General features: G+C 38.3%; 1 protein-coding gene across 2 annotated transcripts in view; it reads right to left on the bottom strand.

The window, feature by feature from the left end:
- Window positions 1-928, bottom strand: part of DLK1 (delta like non-canonical Notch ligand 1) — a 53,547-nt gene extending 52,619 nt beyond the window's left edge. The window contains exons 1-2 of one of the 2 annotated variants that reach the window (XM_082242876.1): window positions 877-928; window positions 584-672 (exon numbers count right to left, since the gene is read on the bottom strand). In XM_082242876.1, coding sequence (XP_082099002.1) covers window positions 584-665 — 82 coding nt within the window. In that variant the 5' untranslated portion in view covers window positions 666-672; window positions 877-928. Of the gene's footprint in view, window positions 1-583; window positions 673-791 lie in introns of both variants that reach the window. The other variant, XM_082242875.1, reaches the window with a different exon arrangement.
- Window positions 929-16,733: the final 15,805 nt, after the last annotated feature.

Consider the following 16,733-nt stretch of genomic DNA (forward strand, 5'->3'; position numbering starts at 1 on the left):
AACTATTAGTCCCAGCATGCCTTGCAAGCTATTGGCATCCCAACAGACTACATGGCTTCAACCTTGCAGAGTCCTGGGACTTGTAGTTCTATTACAACTAGAATTCAAATATTGATATGGGATTGAGGAACTAAAAGTTCCTCACAACTGCTGGAGCTTGTAGTTCCTCCGGGGTTGTAGAGCCAAATACTGCTGAGACTCAATGAAGACAATTCTTCCACCAATCAGTAAAAATCTACAACTGCATCTCGGATACTGAAATTCCACCCATGGATGGTGGCTTTGAGGAGACTTGTAGTTCCACTGCAGCTAGAGGATTATCCCTATGTCCCACCAGGACTCCGGCCAGAAGGAGTCAAGGCATGCTGGCATTTGTAGTTTGCACTTAGCCAGATGCTGACATGGCAACCAGGACCACATATTCCCAGTATAGCTGCAGGGCAGACGACTGAGGCATGCTGGTGACCCAAATGCTATTACTAGATGCCTCCTGGGATTTATAGTTCACCAGCCAGGGGCAATGATGGATGTGATATATGGAGTGATGATGAATAGAGGCACAGAGAGATTATTCAGCCCTTACCTTGAGTCGCTGACACCATGAACTGCGATAAGATGAATGAGAGAGCCCAGACCATCGGAAAATCCATCACTCGCCTTTCCATGGGGTGCCTGAAAGAGAATTCACGTGTCGTAATCCTCGCAGATCTAATCCTCGGCATAGCATGCCGCTTACCGACAAAGGGAGCCCTTTAATATTCCGCTGGGAGTAATCCTACATCTCCTCTCACCTTCAAGACTTCTCCTCTGCCTCACCCCTTCCCTGGAGCTCCCTTCCACATCCACTGAGCCCTCCAACACTCTCCGATAACTCACCTATTCCAAGCAGCATACAATGAGATCCACCTCCTGCTTCCTCCCCTACTATGTGCCACAGCAAACGCGGTGCCCCTACCAATCGCATGCTTACTCCTGTCCTTCCTGATCATATCCCTCCGACTCCTCTCAATTCTCACCCAGGCAAGGCTTGCCCTGCTGCCTCTGCCACCACCGATGCCACCACCGCTGTCACCACCACCGCCACCACCACCTTCACCGCTGCCACCATCACTGCCGCCACCCCCACTGCCACCACCAGTGCCACCATTGCCACCACCACTACCACCAGCGCCGCCGCCACCTCCGCCACCTTCACCACTGCCACCATCACCGCCGCCACCCCCGCTACCACCACCAGCGCCACCACTGCCACCACCACCAGCGCCACTGCCACCGCCGCCACCACTGCCACCTTCACCGCTGCCACCACCACTGCCACCATCACCGCCGCCACCCCCGCTGCCACCACCAGCGCCACCACTGCCACCACCACCAGCGCCACCACTGCCACCTTCACCGCTGCCACCACCACTGCCACCATCACCGCCGCCACCCCCGCTACCACCACCAGCGCCACCACTGCCACCACCACCAGCGCCACTGCCACCGCCACCACCACCGCCACCTTTACCGCTGCCACCACCACTGCCACCACCAGCACCACCACTGCCACCACCACCAGCGCCACCACTGCCACCACCACCAGCGCCGCGGCTACCGCCGCCACCGTGTTCTGCAGTCTCGGTGTTCTATATGATTTCTGAGCAGTTTTATGCCTTTGTTTCTAGAACTTTTATCTGCATTGTATCACAGAAACGCTGAGCGCTGCAATCCGCTATGGAATTATTTTTATTCATTTTTTTATTATAGCGCCAAAGTGAGCGCATACGCGAGTTATAACAACATTACAGACAAAACCACAATCCTTTGCAATAATTCCACCTCAAAGGATTTAATTTTATTAACAATAATTATAGTAATAATAATAATAATTAATAAAATAATAATTAATAAAAACAAATAATTAATTACATTTAATAATTTAATATTATTATAATATTTTATTATAATTAATAAAATTAAATAAAAATTAATAATAATAATAATAAAAATAATAATAATGTAACAGCAACAACAACAAATATAATAATAATAATAATAATAATAACACATAAAAATAAAAATTAATAATAATAAAAATAACACATCATAACACATAATAATAGTAAAAATTATATGAATACTATTATGTGTTATGATTTAATATTTGTTATTATTATTAGTATTATTATTATTATTATTAATAATAATAATAATAATAATAATAATAATAATATTTTTTATTAATAAACATTAAAACATAACACATAATAGTATTTATATCATTTTTACTATTATTATTATAAAATTTTAAAACATAACACTCATTTATAAACGTATTATTATTATTATTATTATAATATTAGTTACATAGTTAGTCTGGTTGAAAAAAGTCCATCTAGTTCAACCAATAGAAAGGGAAAAAAATCATACAATCCCATATACACAATTCTATACCCACAGTTGATCCAGAGGAAGGTGAAAACCCCGGCAAAGCATGATCCAATTTACAACAGCAGGGGAAAAAATCCTTCCTGATCCCCCGAGAGGCAATCAGATTTAAAAGTAAAAATAATAAAAAATATAATAAAATAAAAATGAAATCACAATTAATAATTAATAGTAACACATAATAAGCAACAATTATTATTATTATTATTATTATTATTAATAATAATAATAATAATAATAATAATAATATTGTTATAATAATAATAATAATAATGATAATAATATCTAACAATAATAATGAAAAGAATAACAGATATAATAAAATAATAATGAAAAATAAAATGTAATTATAAATTGATGATAAAAAATAAATAATAAAATAAATGATTTATAAAATAAATAAATAAAAATGAATAGTAACAAATAATAAATAATATTAAAACATAATAATAATAATAACAACAAAATATACTAAAATAAAATAAGAAATAAAAAACATTATTATAATAATAATAATAAAATAATAACAAATAATAACAAATAAGAATGAAAAATTATACTAAAAAAACTAACAAATAATAATAAATAAAAATTAGAAATAATAATAAAAAATAATAAACAATAAAAATAAGAAATAATAACAGATTATACTTAAAAAAACTAACAAATAATAAAAACAAACAATAACAAATTAAACAAAAAAAAACAATAAATAATAAAATAAAAAATATAATAAAAAATAATAAATATTAATAACAAATAATAATAATAACAAATAGAAAATAAATAAAAAAATAGTAATACCAAAAAAATAAATTAATATAACAAATAATAAATATAATAAGATAAATAATAACCATCGTACTGCTCCAGGAAAGCTCCGGGACCGCCACACTCACCTTGGCTGCTCCTCCTACAAATTCTGGATGGGCGCAGGGTGGTCGGAGCTTCTGTTCATTATTCCTTTCAAAGTTCTCCTTTTATGTCCCAGATTTGGGTCCCAATTGTGTGATTGGAAATCAGATTTGTCAGATGAGGAAGCCGGGGGGATAACACGCGGTGCAGACGGGAATGTTCCTGGATGGAGATGAGGAGATGTTGGCAGAGATGCAGGAATTGTGGAAAGAAGCCGCCTGTCTCTCCTCCATCCATTCTCCTCCATCCGTTCTCCTCCGCAATCCTTCCCAACAATTCTACTACCGGCTTTTCTTTTCTCTGATCCCTTCTCTGCACGCCTCCAACAATGCTGTTAGTCATTCCGGAAGCTTCTTAGAAAACATGAAGTGGATTTTCAATGTATAATAATAATATAATAATAATATAATAATATAATAATAATAATAATATAATATAATAATAATAATAATATAATAATAATAATATAATATAATATAATAATAACAATAATAATAAAATAATAATAATAATATTTATAAAGCTCTGGTTTCCCCGTCACATTATGGAAATGAGATTTTTCTGCTGGTGGAGTCGGGGAACGATCGGCAGATTTATAACGAGTTTATAATTCCATGGCGCTGTGAAATCCAAGGCTGCGAATATCTCGCTGCAAGCAAATAATTAAACATTTAATTAAAAGCTGTAATTACCGGCTTTTGGGCTAAAAGCGCCATGGCTGCGCGGACGCCGTGTTTTATCGCATACGGCGCTCTCACAAGCGGGGGATAATTTACACAATCTTTTTTTGCTTTACATTTTTGCTGCGGTTGCTGAGCAATCAGAAGTGGAAAATTTCATCTTTTTTGTTGGTTGTTTTATTTTAGGGTTTGGGTGGTTAAACCAATAGGAATGAAGCATAAACACCTTATAGAAAAGACTAAACTGCTAAATATTACCAAGAAACATGAATATAATGAATATTTGGGACTTTTAGGGTGCTAATCCTTTTTTACCCTCTTTGCTGCGTTGTCTGTCCGTGTCCCCTCCCCTCCCCCGCTCATATTGGATTATTATACTGAGGATGCATTGCTGGGCTGTAAGATATTTATTGCACATAACTATATACACCCACCGGACACTTTATTAGGTACACCTGTTCCATTGTTTGGTGACTCAAATTGCTAATCAGCCAATCACATGGCAGCAACTCTATGAATTTCAGCATCTAGATGTGGTGAAGACGACTTGCTACATCAGAATGGGGAAGAAAGGGGATTTCGGTGACTGTGTTGGTTGTTGTTGGCAGATGGGCTGCTCTGAGTATTTCTGGGATCTCTCGGGATTACAGAGAGAAAATATCCGGTGAGTGGCAGCGGTGTGGAGGAAAATGCCTTGTTGATGTCATAGGAGAATGGGCAGACTGGTTCCAGATGTGTGCGCATGTGTGTGTGTGTGTGTGAGCATGTGCGCATGTGTGTGTGCATGTGTGTTTGCATGTGTGCATGTGTGTGCGTGCGTGCGCATGTGTGTGTGTGCGTGCGCGCATGTGTGTGCGTGTGTGTGCGTGCGTGTGTGCGCATGTGTGTGTGTGTGTGTGTGCGCATGTGTGTGTGTGCGTGTGTGCGCATGTGTGTGTGTGCGTGTGTGCGCATGTGTGTGTGTGCGTGTGTGCGCATGTGTTTGTGCGCGCATGTGTGTGAGTGTGCGTGTGTGTGTGCGCGCCCCTTATAGAAACTGACGTACGAACCCAACTTGAACGGATTGGAAGTCAAAGAAATATAAAAACTAAAGCACTTACCCCTCCCCCCCCCCCCAATCCACTCAAATATCATCAATACTGGGTGAGAACCTCAATCCAATATCAGTGGATCAATAAATATAAAATTAACATAAAGAATAAAGACTTCAATGTCCATAAAACAGAGAAGTCCTGGCTGTGCACTCCGACTACCCCTCCCCCTGCTAATAAAGTGCCTCAGACACTCCTCCAGTTGCAGAACAAAAAAAAAATTGTTTCATTTCGCTTCGTTTCAATATTTTATTTGCATAAATTTGTTTCGTTAAATTAATTTTTTCTATTTAATTCGTTTTCGGAATTTGTTTTAGTTTTTGTATTCAAATCCATTCAAATTTTCTAAATTCAAATTCGAAAAGTTTTCAATTTGTTTTCCAATTTCCAAAGACAATAAAATAGAAAAAAAAAGATAAAGAAATAGAATAGAATAGAACATAAAATAAAAGAGTAGAATATAGTAGAGAAAAAAAGAGCAAATCGGAACAGAAAATAAAAGAACAGAATAGAATTTAAAAAAATAGAATATAATAGAAATAATATAACCATTTTCCCAAATTCAAATAGAATCAATTTGAATAGAATGGAAAAGAATAGAAAAATAACAGAATAGTATAGAATAAACAACAGAATAGAATATAATAGAAAGAATATAACCATCCTTATATTCTAATCTAGTATTTTCTATTCTAATAAAATTTGATATGTCTCTATTTGGATTTTGGAAAATTGGTATATTCTTTCTATTCTATTCTATTGTTTTTTAATAATTTTATTTTTCTATTTTTTTCTATTCTATTCTATTATTTCCTTTTCTATTCAAATTCAAGTTTATTCTATATAAAATTCCAATTTCTGAAGATGGTTATATTTGTTCTATTCTATTCTAGTCTGTTGTTGTTTTTTTGTATACTATTCTGTTCTAATCTTTTCTTTCCTATTCCATTGAAATTCAAATTCATTCTATTGAATTTTGGGAAATGGTTATATTTATTCTATTGTAAAGTTTTTTTTAATTCTTTTCTCTTCTATTCTATTATAGTCTTTCCTATTCTTTTTTTTTTTTTATTCTATTCCACTCTTCTCCTATGTCTTCAAATTTGAATTTATTCAATTTGAAATTAGAATTTCAGAAGATGGTTATATTCTTTATATTTTATTATATTCTTTTTTCTTCTAGTCTATTCTATTTTATTCTATTTTTTTTCTATACTATTCCTTTACTTTCTGGTCTATTTTATTCTTTGAAAACTGGAAAATAAATCGAAAGCTATTGGAATTTGAAAACTTTTTGAATCGATTTGAATTTGGTCTGAATTGTTTTTGTTACTTTTCGGATTAGTTTAAATTCAGTACTATTGTAATTCGAATATTCAGATACACCCGAATTTCATATCAGAAGGAAAGGAACGGCATGTGTCTCCGCCCCCCACTGCGTGCACAGAACTCACACTCACCATTCATACATAATAGATAAGAATTTGATAATTTCGGGAATCCCCCGCTTTCCTGACGGTCCGTACATAAAACGCCTCTCAGAGTGCGCCGGCCGTTATCCTTCCTCATTCCCCGGCATCCGAGACCCAGAAAAGATGGAATGATCCGGGATCTGGAAATAACGATTATTAAAAAGCCAAAACAATGATTAAAAAACACATTTCACACTTACATGTAACGGTGGTTTGCTCAGCGCCAACATACACAGCCTGGTTGTATTTATCCCGAAACCTGCCTGAGCCGCCGTGTGTTCCAACGACTGGAATTGCCATCCCGACCCACCAGAAAGTGACTTTACAAATGGCCGACACGCAGATTCAATGCATTTCACATACCAACGTCATCAGGAAGCCTGTGGATGTTAGAGACCTCCCCCTCCTCCACCTTCCATTTGAGGATCCCCACAGATGCTCAATAGGGTTTAGGTCTGGAGACATGCTTGGCCAGTCCATCACCTTTACCCTCAGCTTCTTTAGCAAGGCAGTGGTCATCTTGGAGGTGTTTGGGGTCGTTATGTTGGAATACTGCCCTGCCCCCCAGTCTCTGAAGGGAGGGGATCATGCTCTGCTTCAGTATGTCACAGTACATGTTGGCATTCATGGTCCCCTCAATGATCTGTAGCTCCCCAGTGCCGGCAGCACTCATGCAGCCCCAGACCATGACACTCCACCACCATGCCTGACTGTAGGAAGACACACTTGTCTTTGTACTCCTCACCTGGTTGCCCCCACACACGCCTGACACCATCTGACACCAAATAAGTTTATCTTGGTCTCATCAGAGCACAGGAGATGGTTCCAGTAATCCATGTCCTTAGTCTGCTTGTCTTCAGCAAACTGTTTGTGGGCTTTCTTGTCCATCATCTTTAGAAGAGGCTTCCTTCTGGGATGACAGCCATGCAGACCAATTTGATGCAGTGTGCGGCGTATGGTCTGAGCACTGACAGGCTGACCCCTCCCCCATCCCTTCAACCTCTGCAGCAATGCTGGCAGCACTCATACATCTATTTCCCAAAGACAACCTCTGGATATGACGCTGAGCACGGCACTCAACTTCTTTGGTGGACCATGGTGAGGTCTGTTCTGAGTGGAACCTGTCCTGTTATACCGCTATATGGTCTTGGCCACCGTGCTGCAGCTCAGTTTCAGGGTCTTGGCAATCTTCTTATAGCCTAGGCCATCTTTATGTAGAGCAACAATTCTTTTTTCCGATCCTCAGAGAGTTCTTTGCCATGAGGGGCCATGTTGAACTTCCAGTGACCAGTATGAGAGAGTGAGAGCGATAACACCAAATGTAACACGGCGGACGTGTCATCCCTCTACACCATCATCCAACATGATGATGCTCTATTGGCCCTTAATTGGGCCCTGAGTAAGAGGGATGATTTACCACATAACCAGAAGTTGTTTATCCGGAATGCCCTGGACTTTTGTCTAGGGCATAACTATTTCTGGTATAATCAGTCCTTCTACAGCCAGAAGAAAGGTGTGGCAATGGGAGCGAAATTCGCTCCCAGTCTCGCCAACCTTTTTATGGCAGAGTGGGAGGACAAACATGTATTTTGTAGGGAGAGACCAGAACTCCTTTTCTATCGTCGATTCATAGACGATATTATTTTTGTATGGAACGACACAGAGTCCTCATTATTGAACTTCATGAGTTATTTGAATACTAATACAAATAACATCAAACTCAAGTTCAATTGGAGTTTAACGGATATCCACTTCTTGGACGTAAATATAAAGAAGGGTTCGGGCAGACTAACTACGTCTGTCTTCTTCAAGTCTACAGATAGAAACAGTTACCTGTCTATTCAAAGTGGACATCACCCGAACTGGCTGCATAATATACCGCGTGGCCAGTTCATGCGAGTACGACGGAACTGTACATTTGAAGAAGACTATATCGCCCAAACCAATGTTCTTAAGGAGAGGTTTATCCAAAAGGGATATGACGAACAATGTCTTGAGAAAGAGATTGAAAATATTCTGGATATCCCTCGAGCTGCATGCTTGCAGAACGTGACGAGACCCACAAATGGATCTGACGATAAACAATGGAGTTTTTTGTCTGATTACTGTGAGGACCACAAAAAAGTAGAAGCCATCTTCAAAACCCATTGGAACATCTTGCAGATGGATGCAGTATTGGGACCTGTGTTGCCCGATGTTCCATCCTTCATTTATCGTAGGGCCCCGAGCTTTGGGGACAGGGTGGTGAAGAAGATCCTTAATCCCCCGGATACTTCCTTCTTTCCGGGTAGACGAGGGTTTCACAAATGTGGGAGATGTAAGTCATGTTCGTATACCCCCCAAAATCAGAGGAGACGTGAGTCCTTTTATGTTGCAGCAATTGACAAGAGTTTCGACATTAGGCATTTCATCACATGTGATACCACGCATGTGGTGTATGCTTTAATGTGTCCCTGCAAAATCATTTATATAGGACGAACTAAACGCACTTTGACAATTAGAGTTGGGGAGCACATCAGCAATATTATTAAGGGCAAAACAGAGCACAGTGTCCCAGCCCATTTCCGTTCACATCACCAACGGGACCCCAGTTGTTTACAATTCTGGGGTGTCGAGCGGGTGACACCCCCGTGGAGGGGTGCCAATTGGGTTAGGGAATTATCAAAGTGCGAAACAAAATGGATATTCCAGACCCAATCTTTGAGCCCTGTAGGATTAAATATAGAGTTGGATTTAAATTGTTTTATTAGTGATCATTGATTTTAGTTTCCAACTCTATATTATATTATTTTATACTTGATCTTTTTTGTTTTTTGATCTTTCATCTTTGGATGATGTGCGTTGGGAGGACCGTGATCCCCCAAAGTGTCCGCACACACAAATGTCCCTAGGCTTGTGACTCATGCTGTCTAGCGTTGGTTATGGGCTTAGGGTTATTTTAAATATTTTAATGATTTTACTTATTTATATTTAGTTTTGCCTATTAGTTTCCAATAGATTCGTGTTCTTTTTTCTGGTGTGACATGTTTTTGTTTAGTATTATGATATTTTTGGTATATGGATTATACTTCCATACAAATTTTCCTTACATTGTTACACTTCCATTGGTAGATGGCACTGTTGTGCATAGTCTCTTTAAATGTGCATATAATTAACAGGTGTATTTTCACAATGTCAGGACCCAGACTTGAACCTGTGACCTCCAGTGTGTTTGCCAATGACTCTACTTGCTGAGCCACCTGGAATGCTGGAGCTGCTGTTGTGCATAGTGTACTGAGTACACATAAATAACTTCTTGGTCTTCCTGGTGGGTGGAGCCCATACATCCGGCCGGGACTCTATGTTATTATTCTTCCGGGTCATGGAGACCTTACATCCGGCCGGGAATCCGTGCTATTATTGTTCCGGGTCATATGTTAATTAAGGAGGAAGTTTTAGCTGATTGGGCGTAAAGCTGAATCACTATGATTGGTCAGAACACGATCGTCACTACCAATGGAAAGTGATGTAATTTACAGCGTTTTAAGTATGTATATACACTAGCGATTTTGTATGGATACTATCGGTCTATTGGTGGTTGAGTGGTTGGTGTCTTTTTGCTTTCAGCATAAGGGTGCAATTAACTTCCTGTGTGCTATACTTCCGGGGTCGTAGGACGGCCCATTGTAGTGAATAGTGGCGAGATGGAGGGTTACTGTGCTGTCTTAGCCTGCTATTGGCCAGTATTCTACAGGCATCCACCAATAACCGATGGTGTGAACCTCGGCACCACCCTACTTCCGGGTTATAGGGTAATGTACCATAGAGATTAGTGAATTGAGAGGAAGTGATCCTGTAAATCTAGTCTGTGATTGGTCGACACACCTGAGCAACCACCAATGGCCGATGATGTCAACCCTGGCCCCGCCCTGTGGGTTGATGGGCATGGGTATTTAAGGTTACCGCCAAGCCGCCGTGGTCACGCTCCCGGGGAAGAAGTGGAAATCACGAAACGCGTCGGGGCGTGACCAGGCGATGTAACCAGGCTGTGTAAGAGGAGTTCGGATTACCCAGAAGGCGCGGCGTCCACGGCGTGGAGCCTGGACATCATCTCCCGAAGGGCATCCCTCCCCTATTCGTGACTGTTTTTTTGCGTTGGATGACATACAAGACATGTGAGTGTGTTACCTTATGTTTTATTTTATTTAATAAAACCCTTTCAAACGGTATCACGCTATTGGGATTATGTTCTCTCCTCCCCATATGCTGCTGAGATTTTTTTGACTGCGCTGGTGCGATTCCTGTTGTGGATACTCTGGACCAGTGACCATCATTATAAGCCTGAATGCTCAAACACGAAAGTGGGTTGGGCCACAGCATCTGGTGAGTGGGCAATTCTCCTCCCCCCTTGGAGCACGGTGGTGGTGGTGATCCTTTTGAGAAACACGTCTTCGTACATTATCATCCCAGGAGATAGAGTGAAGGATTATGGACTGTTTGAGTCATTTCTGAACTTTTTCCTGCTGCCTATGTGACATCTATTGCATTTCGGACTTTTGTGCAGTGGGCACAGTAGTTTTTTGGCACTTGCTTCTTGACAAGTTTGCGCTACTATATATATATAGGGATATTGCTGAGTATCTATCTATTATATATCTTTCACCAAATGTAACACACCTGCTCCCCATTCACACCTGAGACCTTGTAACACTAACGAGTCACATGACACTGGGGAGGGAAACTGGCTAATTGGGCCCAATTTGGACATTGTCACTTAGGGGTGTACTCACTTTTGTTGCCAGCGGTTTAGACATTAATGGCTGTGTGTTGAGTTATTTTGAGGGGACAGTAAATTTACACTGTTATACAAGCTGTACGCTCACTACTTTACATTGTAGCAAAGTCTCATTTCTTCAGTGTTGTCACATGAAAAGATAGAATGGGAGGGGTGTACTTACTTTTGTCAGACACTGTATTCAACTATTTTTTATCATTTAGGTTGGTGTAATTTTTACTTACATTTTTTTCAACACTAGAAGTCACACTACGAGAGAGAGATTGCCGAGACCAAGTCCTGTTTGCTACAGAAATCGCAGGCCAGCTCTAACAGAAGCAAAGTGCCATTTATTGAATCATTGTCACACACAGACCAATGACATTGATAGAAAAGAATAGGTAGCATGTGCATGTGTGTATGTATATGTGTAGCACTCTGTATGTCCTCATCTGTATTCCTGTAACTGTAAGTAGTTTGTGTATGCGGCTGTCTTAGCTATTTAATAAAATCACATAATTATAGCACTGGGTCCTTCCTTCTCTTTACTGCAAGAATTAAAAGAGAATTATGGGGTTAAAAAACAAACCTGCATACTCACCTAGGCAGATGAAGCATCGATCCAATGCTGGATCTCTCCCCCCCCCCCCCCCGCGCCCCTGAGACCGGGAACCGAACAATCAATTCCTCAGTTCTCAGTCTTCAGTGAGCAGAGAGGTGGTGACTGCCCCTTCAGCGCTCACTGGAGTGCCGGGCTATGCAGAGGGCGGGAGCAGCTAACTTAAGTTCTCAGCGGCATTCTGAGAGGCGGAGCCAGCTGCCAGTCCATACATGGATGGATACGACATTAAATTCGAAAAATCAATCCTGAGTGATGTCAGCCAACAGCAGACTTTTCCCCGCTGTCAGCTGAATACAGGTTACAGGAGTGCAGAACAAAGTGCATCCCTGTGACCTGCAGGACAAGTATGCTCAAAAGAGCTCTGACCCTAATTCTCCTTTAACTACTTCAGCTCTGGAAGATTTACCCCCCTTCATAAGGCAATTTTTTGCGATACGACACTGCGTTATTTTAACTGACAAATTGCGCGGCCGTGCGATGCTGTACCCAAAATAAAATGGATTTCCTTTGGTGGTATTTGATCACCTCTGCAGTTTTTATTTTTTGCGGTATAAACAAAATAAGAACCATCATTTTGAAAAAAAACAAAACAATATTTTCTGTTATAAAATATCCAATTAAAAAATGTAAAAATCTAATTTCTTCATCAATTTATTCCAATATGTAATCTGCTACATATTTTTGGTGAAAAAAAAAAATAAAAAAAAAATCCCAATAAGTGAATATTGATTGGTTATACCTTCTACAAACTAGGGGAAAGATTTATGGAATTAGTATTTTTTATTTTTTTTTACTAGTAATTGCGGAGATCAGCGATTTTTAGCGGGACTGCGATATTGCGGCGGACAAATCTGACACTTTTTGGGGACCAGTGACACCAATACAGTGATCAATGCTAAATATATGGACTGTCACTGTACTAATGACACTGGCAAGGAAGGGGTTAACATCAGGGGCAATCAAGGGATTAAATGTGTTTCCTGGGAGTGCTTGCTAGCTGTGTGGGGGAGGTGCTTTGACTGGGGGAAAACAGAGATCCGTATTCCTGCATAGCAGAAACACAAGATCTCCATCTTCCCCTCTCACAGAACGGTGATCTGTCTTGTTTAAATTGGCAGACCACCATTCTGCCTCTCTCAGGAACGATTGCTGGGTGCCGGCAAACATCGCGCCTGCCGGACTCGCTGATTGGCTCCCGCTGTGTCTAATCACAGTGCAGGGGGGCCGCTGGTGGCGCACATGTCCACCCCAGACCTGGAACAAAGAATGATGTACAGGTACGTGATTTTGTGCTGAAGGGTCACCCTGATGCAGTATATATGCAGGGGGCGGTCCGGAAGCGGTTAAACAGCAAAGCAGTTGGGGGCTTATCCGGGATCTGCAGGATTTTCAAAAACAATCGAAGGCTCATCTGGAATTCCAATCATGTAGAAATTAAGACTATTGGGGTCTTTTGGCCGGGATTGGCATTAATTTCCAAAAAAGCAAAGCAGGTGCCAATCTAATTGAATTTTAATGCAGGAAATATCGTGCCTTAGCATGTGTTGGGTTAAAACTCACGTATGACACACGTTAGGAGAATACACAAAGTGTGAAGCCAGCCGAAATCAATCGGTCTTTTTTAGGCAGCTGTGAAGACAGCGTCTCATGTAATTATTTGTCATGCCCTGGGCCATTGTAATTTTTTTTCTATAATTAATTTGAATATCAATGTTTTCAATTATGTTTGAAAATTAATTTTGGATTTTTTTTATAAAGAAGATGAATTCATGTTGGCACCAAACTTCTCACCAGCCCCACCTGACTCCACCCCCATCTATCTCATGAATATTTCTCTTCCTATAGGACTGCTTTAAAGCCACGACCTGACACTTAGAGACCTATTTATAAAGCTGTGAAAGTGACTTTCATCGAATATCCACTGGTGATGAATCGATCGATGGTATGTAAAATGCATCCACCAGGAAGGTTCACCTGATGGCAATCTTTGGTGAATGTCATATTCAATGCTTTATCAATATGTCCTTCAACGTGAGAATTCTGTTTTATAATTCCTCCAAAAATTGGCCGGAGACTTTGGCTTCTCCTTCAGCTGCAAACAAAAGTCGTGACCAATCGCCGCAGAGCCGTGAAGTTACATTTAAATCGGGGCTCCATGTATGGCATACGAAATCCTCTGACCGGTTATTTATGGTCTTAAGGTGTCAATTTTAATAACATTTCTATAAATCTTCTTCACCAGACCCCGGATAACCTACGAGACGCTCAACGGCCATTTGTAGAAGAGAAATTGGATTTGTGTAAGTATGGGGCGGGGATGGAAGGAGGAGAGGAGGACAACACAATTCCATCTTCTGCTCTCCAGGCACAACCGGCGTCTGCAAATAACCCCAACCGACCTCCAACCAAATGGAGTCCAACCCAACGAGGCCAGCGTTCCAACCGCAAGGAAAATTCTCCCTTATTTCAACGTCCAACTTCTAAAGCGGCTTAAAGGATTTGTTTTTCAATGACATCAATTCACTGGAATGGATCAAATGAATATTTCTTCACAACAAACAGAAAATAACTTTCACTTTCTTTTCTCCCTTCTTTTTCTTTTTTTTCCTTTTTTCTTTTCTTTTTTTTTTTTTTTTAACGGAACACAGTAGGTTTTTTATTTTACTTTTCTTTATTTCTTTTTTTTATCTTTTTATTTTTATATTTTCTTTTTTTTTTTTATATATTCCTTTCTCTTTTATTCTTTTTTCATTTTCTTTTCTTTTTTTTTTTTTAACGGAACACAGTAGCTTTTTTATTTTACTTTTCTTTATTTCTTTTTTTTATCTTTTTATTTTTATATTTTCTTTTTTTTATGTATTCCTTTCTCTTTTATTCTTTTTTCATTTTCTTTTCTTTTTTTTTTTTTTTGCTTTTTCATTTTTTTAACAGAACACAGTAGCTTTTTTATTTTACTTTTTATTTCTTTTTTTTTTTATATTTCTTTATTTATATATATATATATATATATATATATATATATATATATATATATATATTCCTTTCTCTTTTATTCTTTTCTCATTTTCTTTTTTCTTTTCTTATTTTTTTTTTGCTTTTTATTTATTTTTTTACAGAACACAGTAGCTTTTTTTTTCTTTTCTTTTCTATTTATTCTTTCTTTATTTTTATATTTTCTTTTTTATATATTTTGTCTCCTTTTTTCTTTTTTCATTTTCTTTTCTTTTTTTTTCTTTGCTTTTTATTTTTTTTTTTTTTTAAAAGAACACAGTAGCCTTTTTCTTTATTTCTTTTCATTATTTTTCTTTATTTATTTTTATCTTTTTTTGTTATATATATTCATTCTCTTTTTTCCCTTTTTTTTTTTGCTTTTTCTTTTTTTTTAACGGGATGCAATAGCTCATTTATTCTTTTTTTCATTTTCTTTTCTTCTTTTTTTTTTTTGTTTTTTTGTTTTTTTATTTTTTTTTACAGAACACAGTAGCTTTTTTCAGTATTTCTCTTCTTTTTTTCTTTTTTTTTATTTATTTATTTGTTTATTTTTTAACAGAACACAGTAGCTTTTTTTTCTTTTACTTTTCTTTTCTATTTATTCTTTCTTTATTTTTATATTTTCTGTCTCCTTTTTGTTTTTTCATTTTCTTTTCTTTTTTTTTTATTTTTTCTTTGCTTTTTCTTTTTTATTTTTTTTTTTAACAGAACACTGTAGCCTTTCTCTTTATTTATTTTCATTATTTTTCTTTCTTTCTTTTTATCTTTTTTTGCTATATATATTCTCTCTCTTTTTTTTCCTTTTTTTTTCTTTTCTATTTTTTTCTTTGCTTTTTCTTCGGAACACAATAGCTCTTTTTTCTTTTAATTTTCTTTTTTTTTTCTATCATTTCATGTCCACTCGGGCATCTCGTCAATCTCCCTGCTGGAGGAGCCTCCCCACTGAGCGGATTAGCATGGAGAGGAGCCGAGGCTCTTAAATAATAAGAAAGTCTATTATGGAGGACCTCTCAAGTGCAGGAACAACCCTGTTGTCATTATTATCCTTCTTCCTCGTGTATAGAAAGCTGGAAGACGTTTGCTTCTCTGTGGCTCCTATCTCAAGTTTATGTGGTCTCAGGGCAGGACTCCCATGATATGGTTGTATAGTGCCTGGTGTGCCTGAGTGCCCCTCTCAGAACGGCTCTCACCGGTGACCTCCCTCCATTCTACCCGGCTGGTTTGGGGGCTTTGTCCTCCCCTTTAGGTCTGGCACCAATAGGATCTCCTGAAGAAGCTGTAAGCGAAACGCGTAAATAATCCATTGGCATATGATGCACTAGAATCCTGTTCAGCCCGGACACGTGATACCATCGCCGTATCTGTGCCTTTACATATACCAGATGGGCATATAATGGGTTCCTGTGCTTTACGAAGATGTCACACAGCACTTTTCAATACATTTTCTATGTGTTGGTTTTAATCACTTTTACTATGTTATAATAAATATTTCTAACTTTAATACAATTTTGAGTACTAGTTTTTTCCTTGTGTGATTTATGGTGGCTACCTTTAGAGTCCTATACATTTTCTACTATATATATATATATATATATATATATATACTGTACATATATTCTTTTTTATTTTCTTTTATTTTTTTTTTACTTTTATTTTTTTTTTATTTTTTTAACAGAACACAGTAGCTTTTTTTCTTTAACTTTTCTTTTTTTCTTTTCTTTCTTTATTTTTATCTTTTCTTTTTTTATATATACAGTATATATTCTTTCTCTTTTTTTT

The sequence above is a fragment of the Pelophylax lessonae genome (genome assembly GCF_965119305.1).
Source record: "Pelophylax lessonae genome assembly, chromosome: 13".
Classification (NCBI taxonomy): domain Eukaryota; kingdom Metazoa; phylum Chordata; class Amphibia; order Anura; family Ranidae; genus Pelophylax; species Pelophylax lessonae.